This window comes from Mesoplodon mirus (genome assembly GCF_964341445.2).
Source record: "Mesoplodon mirus genome assembly, chromosome: 11".
NCBI classification, from domain to species: Eukaryota; Metazoa; Chordata; class Mammalia; order Artiodactyla; family Ziphiidae; genus Mesoplodon; species Mesoplodon mirus.
In genome coordinates this window covers 73043115-73068726 of record NC_138987.1, presented here as the reverse complement: position 1 = coordinate 73068726, position 25612 = coordinate 73043115, and the positions used below count along the sequence as shown (strand labels likewise).

The 25612-nt window shown below is 39.3% G+C and overlaps 1 protein-coding gene across 1 annotated transcript in view; it reads left to right on the top strand.

The window, feature by feature from the left end:
• Positions 1–569: 569 nt before the first annotated feature.
• PTPRB (protein tyrosine phosphatase receptor type B) overlaps positions 570–25612 on the top strand; it is a 115818-nt gene continuing 90775 nt past the window's right edge. The window contains exons 1-3 of the mRNA XM_082636647.1: positions 570–668; positions 1944–2339; positions 11684–11934. Of these exons, the coding sequence (XP_082492773.1) occupies positions 614–668; positions 1944–2339; positions 11684–11934 (702 nt within the window). The 5' untranslated portion in view covers positions 570–613. The remainder of the gene's footprint in view (positions 669–1943; positions 2340–11683; positions 11935–25612) is intronic.

Sequence of the window (25612 nt, the reverse complement as noted above, 5' to 3'; positions counted from 1 at the left end):
CCTGAAGTCGATAGTGGGATGGGTTTAATTTTAGTCTGCCTCTCCCCAGTGCAATTGACTATTTCAAACTGTAGTATTGTCATCACTTGAGAGATAATGATCTAGAAGTGCCATCATCATGTGGTTTTCCTCGATAGGCTGCCAGCTATCACTATACAAACAGTACATGTTTATGTCTTTGTATCACTTGTCATAGACTCTCATAAATTACACGATTTCTGTTTGTTCAGCAGAATCACATCACCTGAAGAGATGTAATGTTGTAGGAACATTCAGTTACCTAAGATTACAATTCCTTTCTTCCCTCTTGAGCTTAAGTAGTCTTGTGCCGCAGGGATGGTAGAAGAAAACTTACAAGTTTTATTCTGCTCCTGAAGGCTGGAATTTTTTCTACATTAAAAAAAAGAGAGGCAATCATAATCCCTTCTTTCTAAGGAAACAGAAAAGGACAACTGGTGTAAAACTTCCCCCAAACAATTCAATAGGAGGAAGTGCTCGTCACTGACTTTCCCCCCCACCATGAAGGCACATTTCCTTCCTAGTCTTTGCTTCTCTTATCTGGGAGATTTTTTTTTTTCCTCCAAGCGAAGCATGAACAGTCGTTAAGTGGAAAATGGAGGCTGAATTTTACGTGGCGATTCTTACTTGCTTCATCTTCGGGAACTCAGGTGAGTGGGTCTGCCTCAGTTTCCTGAGGCATTTCTCCAACAGCCAGCAGTGGAGTCTCTGTCCTTTGAAAAGTGTCTGAAACAAGGCGGAAATGGAGCCGGGTCTCCATGGCAGTTTAGCCAAAGACGATGAGGAGGGGGAATAAAAGGAGCCTGCCATGCCCACACCGTTGAGATTTCTCTCCAAAAGAAAATAAATGGCCTTCTCTTGTGTCTTCCAAATGCCTCAGGCAGCTCCTGAAATGGCATCTTTACAGCAGAGAGTAAAGCAACCCTGAGGGGGGAAGAATGTATCATTATGTAACAGTCTGTGGCATCTCCATGCTTTTTCCCTGACAGGCTATAGTTTTGTTTCCTTTGTGTTAAAGAAAGAAAATATAAGAAATATAATTAAAGGGGGTTGGGGAACTGTGGTGTGTTTTATATGGAAGTTGTTATTCGAAACGTCTGAATATTTTCATGGGAGAGCTGAGAAAATTAAGTAAAAGCACCTTGAAAATGGTTTTTGAGCCTGAATATCTCATTTTTTAATCCTGATGTTTAACAATTGAGTATTTAGTTTTCTTACATGGAGAATAGGTGATTTTTTTAATCTATTAGCATTTGAAGGAAGATTGTAGATACTGTCACAAAATAGAGAAATGCTTCTCCCTAGGATTGTAAAAAATTTAATTTGTGATAATCAATACTTTCACTTGGTTGCTATTAGCTAGGAGGCTGTGTTAAGAGGAATGGGAAATTTTGTTTTATTTGTGGATAACTATATCCAATTTTTAAAAATTGTATTCAAACTAGTCCATTTGTGTACTAACACTTATTGCAATAGTAATTTAAGGTTTGGAAAAAGGGTTGCTTTTTTAGAGTGGGGGATGGAGGTGAGGTGGAAGGAGTGAAATGGTTAAAACAGGAACTGGGTTTTTTATAACTTTAACATATTTAATTATTTGGGCTAAAATATCACACCATACTCTTTGGATGGTTTTGTTTCTTTTCCAAGCTTCCTTTCATTATTTCAATGGGGGTGTATTTTCTTCCCTAAGCCATGTGAAAGGAAAAGAAAGGGAGCTAAGTGTGACATTTTGACATTGTCTACTTTGGGACACATGCTTTAAATCACATGTGTTGAATCTAGGAATAGTCACTTGAAATGATAGCAATTGCAAAAGATAAGTAAACCTCGTACTTTGACCTGGCTGATTTGTGGGTAGGTTGTTTTGTTTTCTGGTGGGCCTTATGATTTGCTACGTAGTACTTGATGAGCTTCTCATCTTCCAGAGGGGTTTCAGATTGTCCATGTCCAGAAACAACAGTGCCTTTTCAAAAATGAGAGAGTGGTCATGGACTTGTGCAATGGGACCAGCCAGAACCAACAGTGGATGTGGACTGAGGATGGAAAGCTCCTTCATGTTAAATCTGCTCTGTGCCTGGGCATCTCTGATTCTTCTGGTGGCCCTTCCCGATCCGCCATCTTTGCCCCTTGCTCCCGGGCACCTCGATGGACTTGCTATGAGAAGGAAGGGTTCCTTGAGGTGGAAAATGCCTCTCTCTTTCTCAAGAAACAAGGCTTCAGGGTAGTGGTCAAGAAGGGCAGGAAGTACCTCCACAGCTGGATGAAAATAGATGTCAACGAAGAGGGAAAACCAGTCAATGAAAGCCTCTGCTCTAAAAAAGGTGAGCTCTTCCTTTCAGAATCGATTCTGAAACTTTTTCTGCTAAATGTCTTGTTTTTTCACATTCAAGGGAAGTCCACATACCCCAACAAAATTCCTATGGAAGATTCATAAGCTAATGGAAATGGATCACATGATACCCACTGACTTGGAAAACTTCATTATCTTCATTAAAATAAGCTCAACTTTTTCTGTCTATTTCTCATTCTTCCTTCCTTTTTTTCTTGCTTCTTTTGTTAATTCAACAAATATTTCTCAAGCTTCTCTTTTGTTCCAGACATTAAGCACTTTGGTTAAGTACTACTAAATGTGGGTATGTAGCTCTATGTACATATGTATATGCAATGACTAAAGCCAATGATCAGGAAATTAATATTTTTGCTGATTTAGACACTTCTATTCTCTGATTATGAGGAACTATTACAACATCATAATGGTGCTTGCTAAGACTGGGAAGATAATAAATTATGCTTTTGCCAATCTCTTGTACTAATGTTTAAGGGTAGATATTTTTTGGAGATAACATATTTTGAAATGGTAAGAACCAATGTGCAGCCACAGAGTTTTCTAATTTGTTGATCATTGATGGATATAACCTAGATGATGGACACATATAAAAACTTGTATACACATGCATAAATTTCTGGTACAACATACAGTTCAGTCCTAGACTAGGAATTTTTATTTGTAGATACGGCTTAATTTTCTATTTTATTGAATCATCTTATTGCTTATTTACTCCTCTATTAGAGGTTTGCTTTAGGAAGTCATGAAGGATAAAAGAATTATTACATATTAGGTATAAATCACTGGAGGAATTCTCTAGAAATGAAGCCGTTCATTAAGATTAAAATTTGTCAAGGTTAAGGGAATTGTCCCAGATAATTAAGTGGCAGAGGTATGATTAGAACCCAAGTTTCTTGATTCCTCTACCAGTACATGTTCCATTTTATAGTACTTCCCAAATGCTTACACAGACTCTTGCCCAATTGGCTACATCCAGAATCATCTGGTGGGGAGAAGGAGTAGAGGGAATCATTGCCATCATTTCTTCCTCTATGATCATCTCCAAGATTTGATTCCAAGAAATCTATATTTGGGCATGATACTTGATATTTTTTTAAAAGTTCCCCAAATAATTTTGATTCACAACCTCATCTGGGGATCAACATCCCCTGTACCTTTAAATCTTTTTATTAGGTGTTGATTTTTGAGGCTTATATGAGTTTTTTCACCACACTGATATTGGAACAGTTATCTGTCACTCATTCACTTCAAAAATTAGACAAACATCTAATTAGGTGCCAATTAAATGCATGGGTTCTTCTACAATACAAGAAGAGTCCCTGTTCTTATAAAATTTCTGATATGAGAGTAAGATAAAAAAATGTAAATGTTAATTAGAAAATTCACTTTACCAGAGAGTATACAGCATATAGCACCAGTTCATACAACTCCTTTCCTGTAGTTCATCTAACTAGGCCTGTCCCAAACAACACAGAAACATTGTAAATATTTCAGTTGTAAGGTATATGGTTGTACACAAGAAGTGAGATTCCTCCCCAAATCCTAATCAAACCTTATTTAGAAGAATATTCTTTCATTAGAACTTTTTAAAAGCACATATGGATTCAGTAGGTATGGGTTATTTAAGATAGAAGATAATTCATGGAAAAACTATCTCCTTTGACCTTCATACAAAACATGCCCAGTGATGGACTTCACTTCAAAAGTAAAGTAGATACAATATACCAGTTACAGTTAACCACTGAACATGCCATATCCAAAAATGCCTGATAATGTGTGTTGGGGAAAAAATGGACTTCTAGAAAAAGCAGAGCTAAAATTTGTACAATTCTAGTTCAAAAAAATCTTATATTTGAATATGCATAGGTACAATGTATACTTTTGCCTTAACATGGTTATAAGCTAACAGACACATTTTTCTTCTCGACCCACACAGAATGATATTGGTTGACCCATAGCATGAACACTCACTGATTTTCTAGAGAATCCATTGTGAAAAATTAAATTGCATGCAGATGTTTGTGATGAATGATTCCAAATGTCCTTTCTTAAAGAGTTGATAACTAAATACTACACTCTTAAGCAGCACAAATATGCATGTTGTTAATCCATAGGATGTGATTTTTTAAATTAGGTTCTTCAGTAAAAGCATACCTGTGAAGGTCAAAATCTGAACTATACATTTCATATTTGTTTCATAGAGGAAACATTCATGATGCCATCAAGTATCTAAGTAATATTTCTCTATTACCTACTAGGTGCCAGAGCTTGTGCTAGTAACTGAAGTACTCTACACCAGTGATTCTCAACCCAAGCTTCACACCAGAATCCCAGTGGGACCTTTGAAATAGTATTAATATCCAGGCTTCATCCTCTAGGCCAACTAACTCAGGCATTATAATTTTTAAATGCTTCCAAGGTGATTCTAATGTGCAGCCAAAGTTGAGAATCACTAAATATGTCTTGCTTCTTAGGATAATGGGGAAGGCAAATAAGTAAATAGATAATTACAATAGAGTGTAAGTAGAAAAAAAAAATACCCCTCCCTCCAATATATATTCTTGCCAGTGTGTCACATTAAGCAACTGTGGGGGGGGTTTTTTCATTTAAAAGGTAATTCTTAAATTGCATACTTTTTAAACAATCCTTTGAGTGCCCACTGGATTTTGTCATAATTTAGCTGTGCTTCATTCTCAATAAGACATCTTTTTTCTTCTTCTACCTCTCCTTTACTCGAGTCCCTCTATACAGGGAGGGTGAATCGAATAGGCTTCCAAAGTGGGTTAAAATTCATTCAAAAGTTAATGTGAAGGTTTTTGAGAGAAGGACCTATACTAGGGTCATATTTCCTCAAATAATCAGCGCTACTGCAATGATTTTTTATTAGGAGAAGAATGTAAAATTGACCTGTCTTTTTAAATTTTCATATAATTTATATTTCTTTAAAACCCCTTGGGACTTCCCTGGTCCACCGGTTGAGACTTCGCCTTCCAGTGCAGGGGGTGCAGGTTCGATCCCTGGTTGAGGAGCTAAGATCCCACATGCCTCGAAGCCAAAAAACCAAAACATAAAACAGAAGCAATATTGTAACAAATTCAATAAAGACTTTAAAAATAAATAAATAAAACCCCTTAAAACAAACTTTTAATGGACAAATAGAATTTAATGAGACCTAATTAATGGGAATCTAATTTAAAAGAATATATAGATTGTGTAGAACCAGGATCACCAGTACATAGTAGAATACCAAATTAAAGAAAAGATGGATTGAGATTTTTGCCATTCCCTCTGAATTTCAAGTTTACCCTTAAAGAATATACTACACATCTTCATTCTGGACCAAAAAAAAAAAAAAAAGTGTACCTGGTAGACAGACTCTTTTTTAAAAAATCAAACTTTTAAGATCAATTTTTTAAAAATTAGAGCCTTGGGGCTTCCCTGGTGGCGCAGTGGTTGAGAGTCCGCCTGCCGATGCAGGGGAGGCGGGTTCGTGCCCCGGTCAGGGAAGATCCCACATGCCGCGGAGCGGCTGGGCCCGTGAGCCACGGCCGCTGAGCCTGCGCGTCCAGAGCCTGTGCTCCGTAACGGGAGAGGCCACAACAGTGAGATGCCCACATACCACAAAAAAAAAAAAAAAAATTAGAGCCTTATAACTATTATTCTGAATAGTAAGAGTAATAATAAAAAGCATTGCCTCCAAAATGCCAACATATCTGGCTAAAAATTACAAAATTTCATTCTCCCCATATATTCTTTTGTCAATCAGTTGCCAGATATCCAGTTATCTGGAAACCATCTTACCTTTAGCAGGGTGTCAATAAAACAAGTGATTGACAGATTCTAATTTTTCCTCCCTATATTTTGATGTTATATTGTATAGCTACATCCTTGGAGTGACTGTATTAAGAGTATGACTTTTAGAAATATTTTGTGTATAATTTCTCAGTCTCTATAAATTCACACAAGGCAGTCCTCAATAATGCAATAAGGAACAACCAAATTGTGTTTTGTTCAACAGTATAGCAATTTTAAATAATCACACATTTGACTTTTTTAAGGATTATTATTACTTTAGGAGTAAAAATGCATTCTGAGGCTCAAATCTCTAATTTACAAGCTCTTAAAACATAGCACTCCTAAGTAAAGGGCTTCCTGCATAACAAAAACCTTATAAGCTAAAGCGAAAATTATATTGGTCTACAGTTTGGGGGGTACTTGTACATTTCTAGGAAAGTTCACTAGAAATTCAATTGAAAAAATCATTTTTCCATGACCAAGTCTTTTATATATACAGGAGATGCAAAAGGAAAAGAGTTAGAAAAACTAAATTACTGTGCTATAAAACTGTTAACAGGGATCATAACTTAGAAATCTTCATCTCCTTTAAAGGTAATATTGGTTCCCTTGGTCAATAAATGCTGTCTAAATTAGTAAATGTTTCAACTTCTAAAAGGTGATGAATATCAGAATTATTGGGAACAATAAAGGAAAGCTAAGGACTACTTTATGCCACTATCGAAGTCATGACTATTGCTTTTCTCTTCTTCCCAAATAAGAAGAATTTTTAAATCAAAAGTTACAGTTGCATCTATTCCAACAGGAAATAGTCTTGACACCACAAGCAGACAACAAAGGTTACAGTGGCTGAATCACTGAAGTTTTATGGACCTACATGATCTGGAAAATAACTCATTCATTTGCCCCCTCTTTTTTATGGGTAACAGAGAAATCTACTCAAAGGATATTACTGATCTGCAAGCATATCTAAGCAAATAATCCTTAGGAGAGGGAAATATAAGCATTCTAAACTTGAAAAGAGTTTCCACAGCACCAGCACAAATCTATTGGCAGGTAGACTATGCTCATGTAGTCCTAGGTCTTCTGGATGAAGAGTACAAACTTCCATCTAGCCTTTGGATACCTATTCCAAGGAATGCCAAGTCTCCCTACAAGTATAAACACCTGGATGATTGTCTAAAATTGTTACTTTCACTAAGATGTTTCATATTGTATGAAGAGAAACATTGTATATGTCAGCCAACCAGTCAACATTTATTCAGCATCTACTACAGATTCATTCATTCAACTCTCATATTTATCTGAGGACAGGCAAATTTTTGCAGACATATTTTCAATATCCCTGATATAGCTGAGTTAGTAAAATCGCTAAAAGAGATTTCACTGCTGAAGTAAATCATATTGTTGGCTGGCTTGATATACCTGTTGGTTAAAGTAATTGTTTAATTGTATTCATACAGGTGAGGGAATAAACTGCATAAGCATTGTAATAGGTAAATAATCATGTATGCTCTTGGGAGACAGGGTTTTAGTAACTTATTTCCTTTAGGGATTGGTAGGAGTGCTTGTAAATACAGAGAGCTTGATGGGAAATGAACAAAGCAAAACCGAAAGTGTCTTTTGTATACACAGACGCTACTTTGACCAAATTGGCTGCCACAGCCATTTTAGAGTTTTTCTCCTAGCATCATTATAACAACATGGGCCTTGCAATTAACCATGTATTTACATGATCATTGAAAATCATCTGGTCTTGATTATTAATATATGCTTTATATGATCATTAAAAAATATCTAACACAGCATCCAGAGTCCCCCAACAATTTTCAACCTGTGACACATCAATGAACTTATCAGGGCACACCCAGGGCCACAAATGACTTTCATATGTGCTCTTATATCTTTGTGGGTCCCTTTCTCCACTGGGAAAAATAAAATAAGTTAATAGATTTTCATGTGTCCTAACATTCTCATTCTTTCATGATGTGTGAAAAAAATTTTTTAACATTTTCTTTGACCCTGAAAGTTCTTTATGAAAAATTATTTTCAAAGAAATTAAATCATTTCATGGGCCCTAAAATCATGGGCCCTAGGCAATGTTCCAATGTGCTAATGGATGAGCCAGCCCTGGACACACCAAGTTATTCACCCACTTTCCATCTGCCCTTGCCCTGACCCTGTTTAAGTAGCCTCTGGCTCAGCATGTCTCTCCCACAGCCTGGTAGCTATGAACTTTTAAGCCATTCTTCCCCCCGCCATCCCTCTACCCCACCATCTCATCCTTTTCCAATGTGTGTGTTTGTACCTTCCCAAAAGAAAACATGGGGCATTAGGATAAACCAGGCACATCTTCATAAGGCAACCCATAATACAGTAGCTGAGTAGTAATTGGCTTTTGAAAAGTATTTCTTTGATTGGCTAAGCTTTCATTTATTTTTTAACCCAAGTTTTTTACTATGCTATGCTTTGATGTTTTACTATGCTATGTCCTGGTATCAATGTCCATTTATTAATTTTACTTTTTTCTAATCTTGCATCTCTTCTAAGGTCTGTAAAAAAAAAAACTTTAACCTCTGATTATGCCTTCTCATTTGTTGTGTCTCCCATTGTTTGTAAATTCTCCATCTTTGGTACTCTTTTCAACAACTTTTCACTTCCTTACTCACTTTTTCAAATTTTAGGCATGTGTATTTTTTAATGTATCCTTTATTTCATTGACTACATTTTCTGAAATGTTAATTATTCATTTTAACCATTTCTAATAATTATTTAGACTATTATAGTTCCCAGACCTTTCACTTTATCTTTATTCTATCCCAATCTTTTTAAAAATATTTTATATATTAAATTTAAATATTTATGTGTATATATATATATATATATATATATATATATATATATATATATATACAAATCATCATTTTTCTAAGGTATCTTCTGTTTCATTTGTTAACTCTTTTCCAGATTATTTTCCCACTTTTAAAGGGCACATTACATTTGGTGTCTTCCTACAGAATGGAGAGTATCAATATAGTTAAAATATTCTATCTCCAAAATGAGCTTTATTCAAGTTATTTCTTTCAGTATGCTCGAAAGTTTTTTGTACCATTTAAAAGAGGGAAACTAACAAATTGTGTATTGTCTTTATTATCATTATACAAAAATTCCATTTCTATTATTGATTTTTTCTGAGGCAATCATAGATGAATTAATAAACTAAAATACATATTGCTTTTTTAAGAAATGTATTTGAAATATGGGCTTGATATGATGCAGTCATTGCAAATCATCTTATAGGTGAGCTATCAGTGCTAAACTTTATTTTTTACACATTAAATGCTAAAACTTCTGAGATTGGACCCAGGACGGTCCGCCTTATTTTGAATTGTGTTCTAAGAGGAATTGTGTATAATGTGGAAACAATGTAGTGGCAATGGTACAATAAAGCTTTTTAAAAATAGCTTCAACATATTGTTCCATTGTGTAAGAACTTTTCCTTGCATTTGTCAAAATATATCTTGTTCTTTCATGAACTGTAAAATGTATATACCTTTTCAAAGAACATCAGAAGACTTATAGAACCCAAAACATCCAAAGATCTACTATTTTTAGTATAATTTCATAGCACCCATTTCAACAAAGAGCTCAGGCAATAGAAAGATGAACTTATTTCCATCACCTTATATATTTTTAGGATGGATTTTCTTTCCTCCCATCTACTTTATAATCCTTCAGTGTCCACATAAGAAATGATTAGAATTCAGCTTTGCCTCATATTGTGTATATGGATAAGATTATGTACTTGGATGTATATTACACTTGAGAAACTTATTAGAAGTGCAGGTGCTGGTTCCCACACCAGATCTACTAAATCACAATTTCGGGGGTGGAGGGTGGTAGGGCGGTTAGGCTTCAGTTGTCTAACAAGCCCCAAAAGTGATGTGATGCCTAGCAAAGTTTGCAGATCACTGTTTTGAAATTCATGAAATTTGGAAATCAAATGTTAAGACTAAATTTTCCTTCCTGCTTCTTAAATAGCACAAGTTAAAAACATAGGCACAAAGTGAAGGGGAACCAGACCTGAATATTCTGTAGGTTCTTTCTTTGGAAAAAAGGTGGTGGTCTAAAATGGAAAATGGACTTGTTTGGTTTGGAGGGTTTTAAAAATACATTTAGAAGGTTAATTAAAGACAATTACAGAAGTGTAAAAATTTTTCCATAAGATATTCCAAAGCTACATGCAATGGTGATAAGCTATGTTATTTGCAGAAGAAATTTCAAGCGTGTTTTGATCATTTACCTAATTTGGGGGAAGTCTTGTTTCACCCATTGAATTAATTCTGTAAGCTGACTGAAAAAAAAATAGTTCTCAGGATGAGAACTTACCAACTACTCCTTAGTGAAGAAGAGTAATCATAGGTTGACATGCTAAGACACATAATTACATGCTAGGTATTTGGAAGCTTGTCTCTGCCCTCACCTCATCATTAAAGCTTTTTTTTTTTTTTTTTTTTTGAGGGTCTGAGAGCTAAAATTGTCACAGCTAAAATTGAAATCCCCTGTCAACTCAGGGGATTGGCATTGGCCAAAGCTCAAAATGACCAAAATACTAATCTCCACATACAGAAATTTTTACATCCCAACAATAGATCAATATCTATGTAAAAGGACATTGTAACACCTAACTCAATTAAGACTGCAGAATCAAGACTGCTTCTTGGAGTTTGTTGTAAAGGCATATTGCTAATAGTACAGTTGGGTTTGTCCTGTAAAAGACACCCCAGGGATAAATAAATCTGGTCTGCCAGGCACAATGGAAGTGATAGTGGCACAGGGTTCAAGAAGATAAAAACAAACAGAAACTAGGGAGAATGTCTAAACATTTATCAAAGCCTAGATCTGGTAGACGTACAGGTAGGGTTGCCAGATAAAATATACAACACTCAGTTACATTTGAATTTCAGATAAATGACAATTTTTTATATAAGCATATTCCTAATATACAATATAATATAATGTAATGTATATTGGGGATATATTAAATATACTGAATTATTGGTTCTTCATGTGAAATTCTAAATGAACTGGGCATCACATATTTTTATTTGCTGAAATTTGGCAACACTGTATACAGGGTACTCTGCACAACCCTCCACATCTCAAGGAAAAGATGCTTAATGGTAATGATTATTTTAGTTACATCTTGCTAAATGTTAAAAAATACCATTTCCCTTTTGAGCCTCTTTGTATGCTTATAGCACAGTTATATCCCTGATAGCACAGTTTCCACAACTCTCCCTGCACCCTGTAAAACTAATAGGTGGATAAAATTGATAGATGGGTGAAATGGACAGGGCAAATGAGTATGGTCATACTCAAAGTATCTTCTATTTTTCATATAACTGAAGCTTATCTACATGCCCATTGTTAAAGCGGCGTTTTTCTAAGTAAAATTGCTTTTATGTGAAGAATCCCTAAAACATGAGGGTAATTTTAGCAACTGTCCTTTCTTTACCTCAGCTGGCCTGGGAGCAGAAGTCTCAGTAAGGAGCACTAGAAACACAACTCCTCCCCAAATCCCCACTACTTTTAATGCACTTCCATATAGCCCGGGACACCTTATTAGTAATACCACAGAGACCTTCACAAGAAGTACTACAGAAAACTACAGCCAAAACAGCAGCCAGAGGCAGCACCCCAACCTGCAGATGGCTGGAACTACATCTTGGGTTCCCTGGACTACTCAACCCTTCTCCAGCACCACTGAAGAGGTAAGGGGAGAGGGGAGGGGATGGAGTGTGGTTTGGTAAGGTCTCAGAAAGCCCATTGGTTGAAAAGATTTGCTTTGCTGGAAATACTGCTACTCAAGTGGGAGATCAGGCACTCTGTGTCCTGGGTGCTAATTGTACATGAATGCATTTTGTGTAATGAGAAAACCTTTGGGATAGAATTAAAATTGCTACACCTTTATAAGCTGAAGATAATTATAACTGCACTCCTGTAGGTTGGCCACATTTCTGAAGCGACGTCAGGGTTCATAGGCTTACGATAACCTAAAACCAGGAAATAGAAATTGCAATCAGTCCCTTGCAGGTCCCCCCTGGATATATTTCAAAAGCGTTTATGCTTATAAGGGAGCAGAGAGAGTCACAAAGCAATGGAAGATTCAGCAATCACTATAATGGATTTGTGAACACGGAGGAGGATAAGCTGAGTCTCATAGCAATTTCACATCAGCATCCACAACAGGACAGATAAATGGCTGAGAAGCAGCAATGACACAGCCATAGAGTCTGGTCACATAGTGTTTCCATTTCAGGTGTTCATCTCTTCGGTTTTGCTTTCCACTCAGGGTTTTAGGCTATCATTTTAGACAGTAACGGTGTAATTAAAACAAATTTTAAAAGCTAAGATTTTGGGCTTCCCTGGTGGTGCAGTGGTTGAGAGTCCGCCTGTCGATGCAGGGTACACGGGTTCGTGCCCCGGTCCGGGAAGATCCCACATGCCGCGGAGCGGCTGGGCCCGTGAGCCATGGCCGCTGAGCCTGCGCGTCCAGAACCTGTGCTCCACAACGGGAGAGGCCACAGTAGTGAGAGGCCCGCGTACCGCAAAAAAAGGAAAAAAAAAAAAAAACCTAAGGTTTCATTTGGCAATATTTAGCTGTTTCCTAATAAGCAACCCAAATAATTTAAAGAGAGTAAAAGCCCAACACTGTGCATATGACATGCATTTTAGTGCTCTGGTTTCTTTTGTATTGTGCAGAAATGAATATTGCACATGACTCCTGACTAGTGAACACATACCTCATTACTGATGACAAAACAAATAGAGCCAGTACCATATATCTTCCCCTCAACATAGTTCTTGCCTTGCCTCTGAATAGAAGTTCAGAAGGCCTCATGACTTTTCTGGACACTCTTTGTATCACTTTAAAATTCAACACTCTCTCTCAACCCATTAGCAAAAATATCCATATCAGGAAATAACCCAAACTCTGAATTCAGTTGAAATGTTAGCTTCTCCTCTCCCATCACCCCACCAAGTTTGGTCCTGAAATAAGGGAAAGGGAGTATGTTCAAATTCTCTCACTTCTCACTCAGCTCTTTACCCACCTCTCCTAGCTTGATCATCATGGTTTCAGATCTGTCTGGGCTTGGAAAGTGGGAAGGGAAGACAGGAAAAAGGAGCAGGAGACTTTTTACTTAAGGAAGCCATCATGAACTGGCACTGTGCTCTCCCTAAATCTCCAAGTCCTGAGCCCTTTCAACCACTGATATCAGTGAGAGATTCACCACTTGTTTTGAAATTGAACTCTTCTTGGTGGAGCACTTGTTCATTTTGCCTCAGCTAAAACTGCGTTCTAACATCAGTTTATAAAAGTATTTTTATAGCTGAGCTTAAATATTTATATCTATTTTTTCTGTACTGATGTGTGTGTGTGTGTATATATATATATATGTACTGATACATACCAGTACACATGTAGGGATATCAGTATATATGTACTAATTTTTATCAGTATACATACAGATATACACATAGAGACAGAGACAGATACTAGTACAAAACAAAAACTGTGTCAAATAAGAAACATGCTGAATAAAAACTACAATAGAAACATATCTGCCTGAACACTAAAGCATTGTCTTTTAGAAAAAAGAATATTTCCCCATCTTTGCCCAAGTCGGACCATTGTGAAACAAAGACACAGAAAGCTCCCAGACATGGCCAGACTCACTGGGATGAGTCAAGGACAGCCAGGTCTAGAGCTCTGTTGCCGGCATACCATTCCTGGGGGCCGACCCAGCACCGTGTTACAGAGCCCGCGTGGTCCAGCCCTAGACCTGGGTTTGCAGCCTTGAGCTGTGGCAACTACTCTGTAGGGTTTTTTGGTTTTTGATTTTTAGTATTTTTCTAAAGTGAAGTTCACTCTAAAGTTTATATGAGCTCCCAGATGGAGCACCAGAATGACTATGCAGCCCAAGATCTCATGTTCCATTTTTTTTCTTGAAGCTCAGGCAAAACCTTAACTATGTCCTTGGAAGCTGAATGTATAAAAGCTATGCTCGTTCCAAAGGCAGTTTCTAAAACCGCAGTTTTCCATGACTCTCATGCCTTAGGTGAGGCAACCCTGCTAGATCATCATTTGATTTAGTGGGAGCATTTACTTTATAATAGTCTGTTATAAACAGCTGTAGTTAAATACGTTGAAAAGTAAAAATGGGTCACTTGGGAGGTAAAATCTCTGTCCTTGAAAAGTAATTTTGAAAGGTACTCTACCTCAACACCTAGAAGAGTATTAGAGAGGAATAAAAATTGTTCAACTTAATCGCTTGGAATTGTGTAAAGAAAATCTTTGTGTGTCAGTTATTTTCTTTATCAGCTAGCTCCTGGTTTGGGAGGATTTTGGATTGACTTACTGTAGTTGGGCCATGAGTTGGAGTAGTCTGTTATCAGTGATGATAGGAAAAATCTGAATGTGAGCTTTTGGAGGGTAGGGACTGTATTTATTCAACTTTGTAGCTCCAGCACCTGAACATAATGCTTAATGCTTACTAAAGGTGTGTAGAAAGGAAAGGGAAAGAAAGGTGTAGAGTGGAATGGAGCAAAATGGAGTGGAACTGGAGAGTGAAATGGAATGGAATGGAGTGGAGTGAAATTAAGCAGAGGGGAGTGAAATGGAATGGGGAGAATGGGATGGAGTGCTAGGGTATTGAGTTGATTAAAGTGATATAGAAGTGGGTGGAATTGTTGACCACTTAGGTAGCAAGTGCCAATGTCCATCTACTGCCAAGGTGTGATGGTCATGCTGAGTAACCATGTTTTTTATATTGCCTAAATATTCGAAGTTTGTGTGTATCTAGTATTTAATATGTTTCTATTATCTAATACTCAATATATATATATATATATAGTTTCATTCAGGGGCTAATTATCCAGTTCCTTTTTCTCCTTTCTAATTTCCCCCATTTCATCTCTTAATCGCCCTTCAACTGCCCCCACCACCAAAAAGAAAAAAAATGTGTGAAAGAAAAAGGAGAAGGAAGCAATGATGACTGTCTAGTGACTTTGGAAAATGTTCATGCATCCAACAAATGTTTCCTGAGAACTTAACTAGTGTCAGAACAGAGTGGTTAAGAACTCAGGCTTTGAGGTCAAAGGTCTGACTGCCTCTTACTAGCTGGTGACCAAGTCTCAGTTTCCTCATCTATAAAATGAACCTCCACCTCTTAGGGCTGTGAGGACCAGGAGAGACAATGCCTGTAAAATGCTTACTGCAGTACCTGATCCTTAGTAAGCACTTAAGAAGGAATAGCTGTTATTGCTATTTTTTACTGGGACACAAAGATGAATGACAAGTTGTTGCCCTGAAGGAACTCACCATCTGCTGAGGTGTTGAGGGAGATGGAGATTACACGGACTTGTGTGGAATACAAAAGAGAGGTTCCTGACTAGTGTGGAGGTTTTAGTAGGTGTGCAGTAGGTTAATGTCTTCTGGAGGAGGGAATATCTGAACTGAGCTTCACGGAGTATAGGAGTTAAACCAATAGGAGGTGGGGGAGTGGGGAGGGAGAGATGTGTAAGAGCTGAGATGGGACAGGATGGAAAGTTAGAAGTGATTTCAACTTTCACCTAAAATTAGTATTTTTTAAGAAACTTGGGAATTTTATCACTTCAATCCAATCACACATTCCATACTTGCTTATTGAGCACCTACTATCTGCCAGACATTGTGGGGCATGTGAAAAATAAATAATAAAGATGGTGTTACAAAAGCACATAGAGAGCACAATGTTGTCAAAATCATTGCGTATAGGATCAGCAATCTGTTAAGACTGAATAAAAGACTTAGACAGTATAAGAGCCCTGTAATAATTCTCACACATACAGATATTGAACATATATTGATGAACATTTCAAACACATGTTTTCAAATGCATTCTTCATCCAGAAACAGACACTAGTTCCTACTTGTTATTTTAATCACTGACACTATTAGATTATCTGTCATTCCTTTTGTCTCCGTACATATGTAACCACTACGTAGAATTTAGCACACTTGACCAGAAAGAGGAATCGAGAGAAGAAAGAATAAGAACTGAAATACTAAGACCTTTTGCTTGGAAAGGCAATGTCATTACTACTAACTCACATTTATGAAGTGACCACAGTGTTCTCGATCCACAAGCAAAGGATGAGTTAGGACTGGAACATAGGATTGGAAATGGAGGGTGGGATATCACAAAACACTTTCAATGAGAAAGTGGAATATATTTGTGTCTTCCCTTGCATCAAGAGTTCTTTTGAGTTATGAGGAGGGAAACATGAAGAGATGCTATACACCATTTGCAAAGAAGAGAATCTAGGGGATAAAAATAATAGCTAAAATTTGTGTGCCAGCAACTACGTTAAGCACCTTTATATACTCTGGGAGGTGGGTACTTGTATGTATTTTCCATCACTGTGTAACAAACTACCCCAAAACTTAGTAGTTTAAAACAATGACAGCTTATTTTTCTCATGGTTTTGTTGGTCGGGGCAGGGAGCGAGGGCGTTCCTCCGCTGGTTTCACCTGGGCTCACTCTTGCAGTTGCATTCAGCGTCAAGCTAGAAGTTTCACAATAGCCTCTCTTGCATGGCTAGCAGTTGATGGTGGCTGCAGGCTTGGTTCTCCACCTGGCCTCTCATCCTCCACTCGATTATACCAGCTTCTTTACGTGATGGTTTCAGAAAGCTTTGCAAGAGAGGAAACATGGAAGCTACAAGCCTGTTGAGACCTAGGCTCTGTAACCACACATTACTTCTGCTACATTCTACCAGTCAACGGAATCATGAACCAGGCCATATTCCTAAGGTGGAGAAACAGACCCCGCTTCTTGAAGGGAAGAGCTGCAAAGTCACATTGAAAAGGGGCATACATACTGGGTGGGAAGAATATGTGGTCATTAAACAATCTACCATAGTATTTATTAATTTCTTCTTATCATTATTTTGTAGATGCCTCGTTTAAACTTAAAGAGGCAAGGACTCACCCAAGGTCAAATGATTAAAGAATAGCAGAGCAAGGAAGAGAGTATACACACACACACACACACACACACACACACACACACACCCTGCACATCTAGTCACCTTATTCTCTTGCACAGAGCTCTTACTAATGAAGGTAAATGCCAAAAGGACATGATTTGGAATCCAGCATCACTCATTAATGCTACTGCAAAGCTGTCCTAAGTTGACTCTCTTTGGAGCAGCATTTTCATGACCTTTTTCCTTTTCCTTCTCTTTCCTCACATAGTCTTATGCCAGTTTGGAAGGTTGTGAACCTGAGCCAGTACATGGCTTCAAAACTCTCCTTCTCTCAACCTGGACATGAATTAAATGAATCAACATGTATCATGCGCCTACAGTACTGCCTGGAAAAATAGTGTTTAATTAACATTAGCTACTACTGTTATTATTGTTACCAACACAGTATTATGTGGCAGTGCGTGTCTTAACAAGGACAAAGTTGGTGGAACAAGAAGCTTGTCTACAGTGTGAGTCAGGAAATATCTAGCTCAGTGGTTCTCAAAGTATGGACCCAGATTCAGAACTTGTTAGAAATGCAACCACTTGGGCCTTACCCTAGACCAACTGAATCAGTAACTCTGGCTGTAAGGCCCAGCAATCAGTGTTTTAACAAGCCCTCTAAGTCACACAGAGGTGTACTTTTAAATTCCAGAACCACTGATCGAGATAAATCTTGTCCTTCACCCATAGTATCTGTCCCATGGACTTCTAAATGCCTTAGTTTCCCACCACTGATGGCACTTTTGTGCATGTGTCATGAGGGGGTAAGAGGGGGTGGCGCCATAAAAGCTAAATAATCAAGTAGCAGAAATTAATGTATCTAATTCCAGGCTCCTGCTGTGACTTTGCAGAGTGTACAATATTGAAGGAATGGGTCCCAGGGTGGGTGAGTGGAGCCTGGGGAGATAGAGAACTGCTGCTAGACTCTAGGCTTTTTGCGTTCTAGAAAAAGGGGTTCCAGGCACATGGTTCCACCGGGAATGCACGAGACTCTGTACTGGAACATCAGCTGGATTTCAGCACCTGTGCACGCCCTCAGCCAGGCATCCCTGCGTACCACATCCACAGAGATATACTGTGTTCTTGTGCACAAGCCGAGCTGTAGATCAGGCCAGAGGTAGGTGTGAGAAGTGTGACCTGCATGTATTAGCCATTCCCTATGGGCAAGGAGAGACAGACAGGGCTGGAGGCCGCAGGAAGTCAATCTTTTGGGGACCTGAGCATGAGATACAAGAGGAAGAGTTAAATGTGCAGAAGTGTCCTCCAAAGGGAGGGAAGCCAGGCCTTGGAATTTTGTTTAGCATCAAAATCTGAGCAGCCTCCATTTATCATTTGAGCAGTGGACTCTCAAGAGAGGTCCAGTCTGCATCCCCTCTCAGCCATGTGACGTCGGGGGAGGCAGTTTGATAAAGCGGTAAAGAGCTAGGGCTCTCATGTCAGAGAAAGCTGGTTTAAATTCAAGTGGTGTCATCTACTAGTTACTCGTCATACTTGTTTCCTCTCTAAAATAAGGGTAATTAAGGTACACTATCTGCCTCATAAAACAGTTGTGAGGATTAAAATCTGATTAAGAAAAGTGCTTAGTGCCTTGGCTATACACGATAAGTACTCAATAATGTTAGCAAGCAATACTAACTTCCTGTTGTTGTTTCATCACCCCTACCCTGCCTGCATCACAGGGTTGTTCTAAGAACCAGATGGACCAGCGTTATTATGTGAAAATGCTTTCAAAGGAATCAAGCCTTGAACATGCATTAAAAATGTTACAGGGGGCTTCCCTGGTAGTGCAGTGGTTGAGAGTCCGCCTGCCGATGCAGGGGACACGGGTTCGTGTCCCGATCCGGGAAGATCCCACGTGCCGTGGAGAGGCTGGGCCCGTGAGCCATGGCCGCTGAGCCTGCACGTCCGGAGCCTGTGTTCCGCAACCGGAGAGGCCACAACTGTGAGAGGCCCACGTACCACAAAAAAAAAAAAAAAATGTTACAGGCTGGTTCTGATTCTACTCAACATCCCTCAATCTGGTTTGAAGGCACACCCCCATCTTCCCTTCCCCACCCTGCCCTGGCCTGGGCCTGAGAGACGGACCACATTTCCTCAGTTCATGAATAGCCATTGTGGTGCTGGTCTGAATTTAACAGCTCTGTGCTTCCTTCCAGTTGGCCCTCAGAGACATCACAAACCAACGTGCGTCTCCAAATAAGTGCGGTGGCAAATGCAAAACACCTCCACCTCCTCCCACCCCAGACCCCTTTATCGTGCTACTTAAACACAGGGGAGTCTCTCCACTGCCACCAGTGCTCTGTGGCCAGAACTAAAGATGGGACAATATTCCCCTTCACTGAGACAAACACCTAGAAGGAGAAGTACAAAGATGTAGCAAAACAAAACACCCCACACCATCTCCTAATGATTCCTCATGACCAAGGGAAGATTCTTAGATTGTCTAGAGTGAATGGGATAAAAGATAAACAGACTTTTCTGAGACTGCCCCTAGTGCAGGAAGTCCATTCTAGTGGGTACGATATTGCGGGAGGGATGTGTTCCTGAAGACCCTAATTTATAATTAGCATCATTCAAGTCTAATTCTGACAAAGGGCTGCAGTTCTCTCAGACGGCCCACTATTATGGATTACTATGTGCCAACAGCATAATATGGTTTACAATTCGCTCGACCCTCTCTGGCTTTAAAATCTCAAGGATTTTTCTTTTCTTTCATTTTCTTTTAGTTATAGGGGATTTTCCTGACTCTCCATTTTGTGCACTAAAAGACTGGGTTCATATTTTGTCACAGTATAAATCATATGCACATAAAATGCAACCATAAAACAGAATATGTGCTTTGAAATGGGCTCTTTAACCTGCCAGTATTTCTCTGACACATGGGTTTCCCTCAGCAGATGAGGTCAAGCCCAGATGAGGGTTGATGCAGAGAGGAGAGAACATAGCAAAGGAGGGGAAATGAGATCGAAGGAGAAACCAGGATGTATAAATTGAGATAGGAAGTCTGTGGCTCTCAGCCTTGGTCTTACATACATCAGAATCACCTGGGAAGCTTTTTGAAGATGCAGGTTCCAAAATTCTCCCTCAGACCTACTGAATCAGAATTTACTGACATAGGACATCAGCACCAGAGTGTAAAAATCTCCCCATTGATTCTAATGTGCAATTATGTTTACGATCCATTGGAGAATAATTGAATAGTCAACCTGCTAGAAAAAAACATTGAACACAAGAGAAGAAGAACAGTTCTGCTGGAGATGTATCTATAACTTGAATCTACTCATCAGGAAACATTGGACAAATGCAAATGGAGGAAAACATGTACCATAGAAATAACTAACCTGTATCATTCAAAAAAGTCAGTGTAATAAAAATCTTTTTTTTTTTTTTTTGCTGTACGTGGGCCTCTCACTGTCGTGGCCTCTCCCATTGCGGAGCACAGGCTCTGGACGCACAGGCTCAGCGGCCATGGCTCACAGGCCCAGCCGCTCCGCAGCATGTGGGATCTTCCTGGACCGGGGCACGAACCCGTGTCCCCTGCATTGGCAGGTGGACTCTCAACCACTGTGCCACCAGGGAAGCCCCATAAAAATCATTTTTAAAGGCTGACGAATTGTTCCAGATTATGGTAGATTAAGAGACTTGACAACTAAATATAACACAGGATCCTGGGTGGACTCCTTAACAGAGAAAAAACAACAACCAAAAATGCTAAAGGGACATGCTTGAGTCAACTGGCGAAGTTGAAATACGGATTGTGGATTAAAGCATTATATCAATTTTGCGTTTCTTAAATTTGATATCTTTACTGAAATTACACACTTAATTCAGAAGATATGCAGCCCACTCTGAAATGGTTTAGGTAAAAGTATCATATATAGAGAGAAAGAGATGATAATAAAGCAAATGTGGGGGAATGCTAAAAGAAAAAAGATGAGTGGGTCTTGGTAAGGATATGTCATAGCACTCCATATAATTTTCACCACTTATCTGTAAGTTTGAAATTATTTCCAAACAAAAAAGTTTAAAAAATAAAAAGAGTATTTTGCTTAAGGGCTTTTATAGGGTAGAATCCAAGGGATGCTCCTGAGTTAGCATCCAAGGGATGCTCCTGAGTTAGACCAGTGGCTCAGACTTACAAAGACCTGTCCATCTTCTTCAAGGACCAGGAGGAGAGAGGGGGTGGATGGGGGGAGAGGAGAGCAAACACCGTGAGAAATGATGATGAATTTGCAAGAAAGAGCAGTAAATCCAAGGGTCAGAACTGGTGGATGAGCTGGATGATAAGTATGAAGTTGAGATAAAGAAACTCTGGAAAAGATTGCTAAGTACTTTAAATCCCTGTAATTTACTCCAGTTACATATTGGTTGCACCCACATATTCATTCCACTCACAGAATAACAGCTTTGCAAACCAGTTATGAAATACCGTGAAAAGTCACTGAAAGGGGAAATGCTATGAATTCCAGGGGCTGTCTTTGAAGGGAAGATCCTTTTCATCCTTTCCACCCTTAGGGGGAGCTGGCAACAGAATCCTACCATTGCTAAATCCAGATGAGATCACCACTAGGGTAATTTTTATTTGGAAAGTACACAGGAGGTACCTGTTTTTTCATCAAAGCTCTTCTGATTTGGATCTCTAATAGATCTGGGCCAATGAACACACACTCCCAGTGTAGCTTTACCAGGTGGTTGCCCTTCATCTGTGTGTCTGTGAACATTTGTGTTTGCTCCTCTTTTTTTTTTTTTTTTTTCGCGGTACGCAGGCCTCTCACTGCTGTGGCCTCTCCCGTTGCGGAGCACAGGTTCTGGACGCGCAGGCTCAGCGGCCATGGCTCATGGGCCCAGCCGCTCCGCGGCATGTGGGATCTTCCCGGACCGGGGCACGAACCCGCGTCCCCTACATCAGCAGGCGGACTCTCAACCACTGCGCCACCAAGGAAGCCCAGTGTTTGCTCCTCTTTGTGCAAGGCTGTACTTCCAGCCCAGGACAGCAAAGCTGTGGAGAGGGTACCACAGTTAGATGCTTTGCTAAGAGTTTTGACCTTGGTGGCCTGAATCCAATGACCTCTGGATTATTCTAGAAGGATTCGGTCTTCCATGGAGTCAGAGGCTGCTTGGGCACTAGCTTATCCTAAGGCTTAGGTGCTAAGTATTATTGGATTCTGTGATGCTAAGGGTTCCAGGTCTGCATTGGAGCAACTGAAGAATACAATTGCTTTTAAGATTCCCCAGTACTTAGTCATGTCCTTGTTTAGTGGTGAGGTGTGAATATTTACTGTCAGTAGATGAATAGACATTGAGTCTCCACAACCTGGACATGTGGGGGAGATAACGAAGAGCCATATCTCCTTCCATCAAGAGGTTTCTAATCTAGCTGATGGTTTTTATCATTATATTTTTGAAAAACATGGTAAGATCCTTTGATCTTCCACTTTGATCACTTTCAGCATTTTCAACATTCAGGGGACTCTGAGACGTGCTGTGTGGACCAGGTGGGCAGAATGCTGGCCCAGCACGCCTCCATCTTTTTTTTTTTTTTTTTTTTTTGCAGTACGCGAGCCTCTCACTGTTGTGGCCTCTCCCGTTGCGGAGCACAGGCTCCAGACGCGCAGGCTCAGCGGCCATGGCTCACGGGCCCAGCTGCCCCGCGGCACGTAGGATCTTCCCGGACTGGGGCACGAACCCACGTCTCCTGCATCGGCAGGCAGACTCTCAACCACTGCACCACCAGAGAAGCCCATGCCTCCATCTTTTAATTTTTTTAATGAAAAGTCAAAAATCCAGATATTTTTCCCCTTTAAAATCTCCTATTTTTCTCAACATTACCTGCTTATTCCATTTTTTAAAAACTATATTAAGATCACACTATAAAAGCCAGAAAAAGTGCATGTGCTGGTCAAATAGGGAGCCCTCTGTTTGTGAGCTCCAGTGAATTCATGGGAAATGATGTTCTAATGACATGATACACAGAAAAAAAGAAGACAGAATCTTTACCCTCCAATCATCACTGTCTAAGGGAGATGAGATGTGTGATCATTTCTTTTGTTTTTATTTTCCTTTCCCTTAAAGCCAATGTTAGCCATGTTTTGTTTATTTACTATCCTAGGGCTTGGATAGTCATGAGAATCATGACCTTGCTCCTGAAACCAGAATGTATAGCAGTCACTCCCATACAGGCAGCTCCACTGGCCGCATTAACGCCTTGATTCAGTTCGTGTGTGGGCTGACTCATTTCCGAGGGTGGGGTAGTAGCACCGGAAACGTGGGAATGAAGATGCAGCCGAAGTGCTTGAGGTTGGAAAAGTGATTCGTTTACAGTCACATCTGGTTTTAAGTCATTCGTCTGCGTACAGTTACAAAGCTCTGACAAAAGCTATGCAAAGCTCATTTCCTCCAGATTAAAAAAAAAAAAAAGTGGGGGAAGGGAAGAGGGTAAAAAAATTGATGTAGGGCTTCCCTGGTGGCGCAGTGGTTGAGAGTCCGCCTGCCGATGCAGGGGACACGGGTTCATGCCCTGGTCCGGGAAGATCCCACATGCCGCGGAGCGGCTGGGCCCGTGAGCCATGGCCGCTGAGCCTGCGCGTCCGGAGCCTGTGCTCCACAACGGAAGAGGCTACAACAGTGAGAGGCCCGCGTACCGCAAAAAAAAAAAAAAAAAAAAAAAATTGATATAGAAAAAAAAAATACCAAGAAACCTTAGAGATGTGCCTGGGAGAGATGGTGGGGCTGCTATTAGAGACACATCCAGCACTCCCACCCCTCCCTTCCAGGATTTAAAAAAAATCTTGGCACTGCCAACAGTCAGAGCAGCCGGTAAATGTCTTCTGTGCTGATCTTCTGAGGAATTTCTCTTGAGTATGGGATTGACAGCAATGGTAATTTATTATTATTTGGATGTTCTCAGAAAGACATTCTCGTCCGTGGACTTTGTCATTCTCTCTAGCATTGCTGGATGCTCAGCATCCATGATTTATTGTTACTCATCTACTATTATTAGTACTAATAATCATACTCTCTAACACTTGTTGTTATTCATATACTATTATTAGTACTAATCATCATACTATCCAACATACTATCATCCTTTAGCCAGGGAGGTGCTGCAAATATAACATGCACTTTCTCATTTTATCCTCCCCCTCATTAAGCCACCCCCAAATGCCTGTATAATTTCCATTTTCCAGGCGAGCTATGACCTAGGAAGGTTACAATCTAGGAAGCTAGAAAGATTCCTTGAAATATAAATATCCCAATACAGTATCTCTAAACACAAAAGTCACGGTCCTTTTTTAAAAACTGCTTATCAAAATTATCTTACCTTAAATTTTAATAAATCTCTTTAAATGCATGACAACGGCTGCAGGATAAAAATCGTGTTCACTTTTGCTGTAATGTACTATTGAAGCAGTTTCAGATTGAAACAGAGAAAAGGATTTGCCATCTTGTAATTGTTTTTAACTGACACATTCCCTAATTGCTAGGCTTTCTTCTTTTTAAAAATATCTGGGGAAACAGACATGAGTGTTGCATAACAAAAGGCATCAGAACTGGCCTGTCATCTAACATTTGTTAAGTTTGCTGCATGTTGACCTTTTTCCCTTTAGCATCTGTACTTTATTGAGAAGTTATAAATATCAAACTATGCATATAATATATATTATAGATATACAATATAAAATATATACTATATTATACAAAATATATTATCATATATTACATTACCACTTTACTTATTTGACACCTTCTAAAACTGTTCAAGATCTTCTAAATCATCTATATAGCTTCTTGTAACCAGAGAGCTCAGTGAAATTTAAAAGAATGAGATATCATTAACTCTCTTTAATATAAAGTGACAACTGGATCAGGGTTTAGAGTAGGGGATTGGCAATCTAAGGCTTTTGTTTAGAATTTGGTTAGCTCTTTTTCACCAACTAGAGCAGGAAGGCTTGTTAAATACACACACACACACACACACAGGCACACATATACATACACACACACACATACACCGGCACACACACACAGGCACACACACATACACAGGCACACAAACACATACACAGGCACACACACATACATACACAGGCACACACACATACATATACAGACACACACAGGCACACATACACAGGCGCGCACACACACACATACACAGGCACACACACACATACAAACAGAGGCACACACAGGGATTATCTGGTTCCACCAGAACATTTCAAATGCCTCAGGTTGTAGTAGGGCCCTAAGATTTTATGTTTTTAGCAAGTTCTCAGATGATGCTGATACTAGCTCTTGAGAACCACTGTCCTAAAGGTTACTACCTCCTTCCCCTCTCTCCTTTTCCTCCCTTCATCTTCCCTCCCACTCATCTGT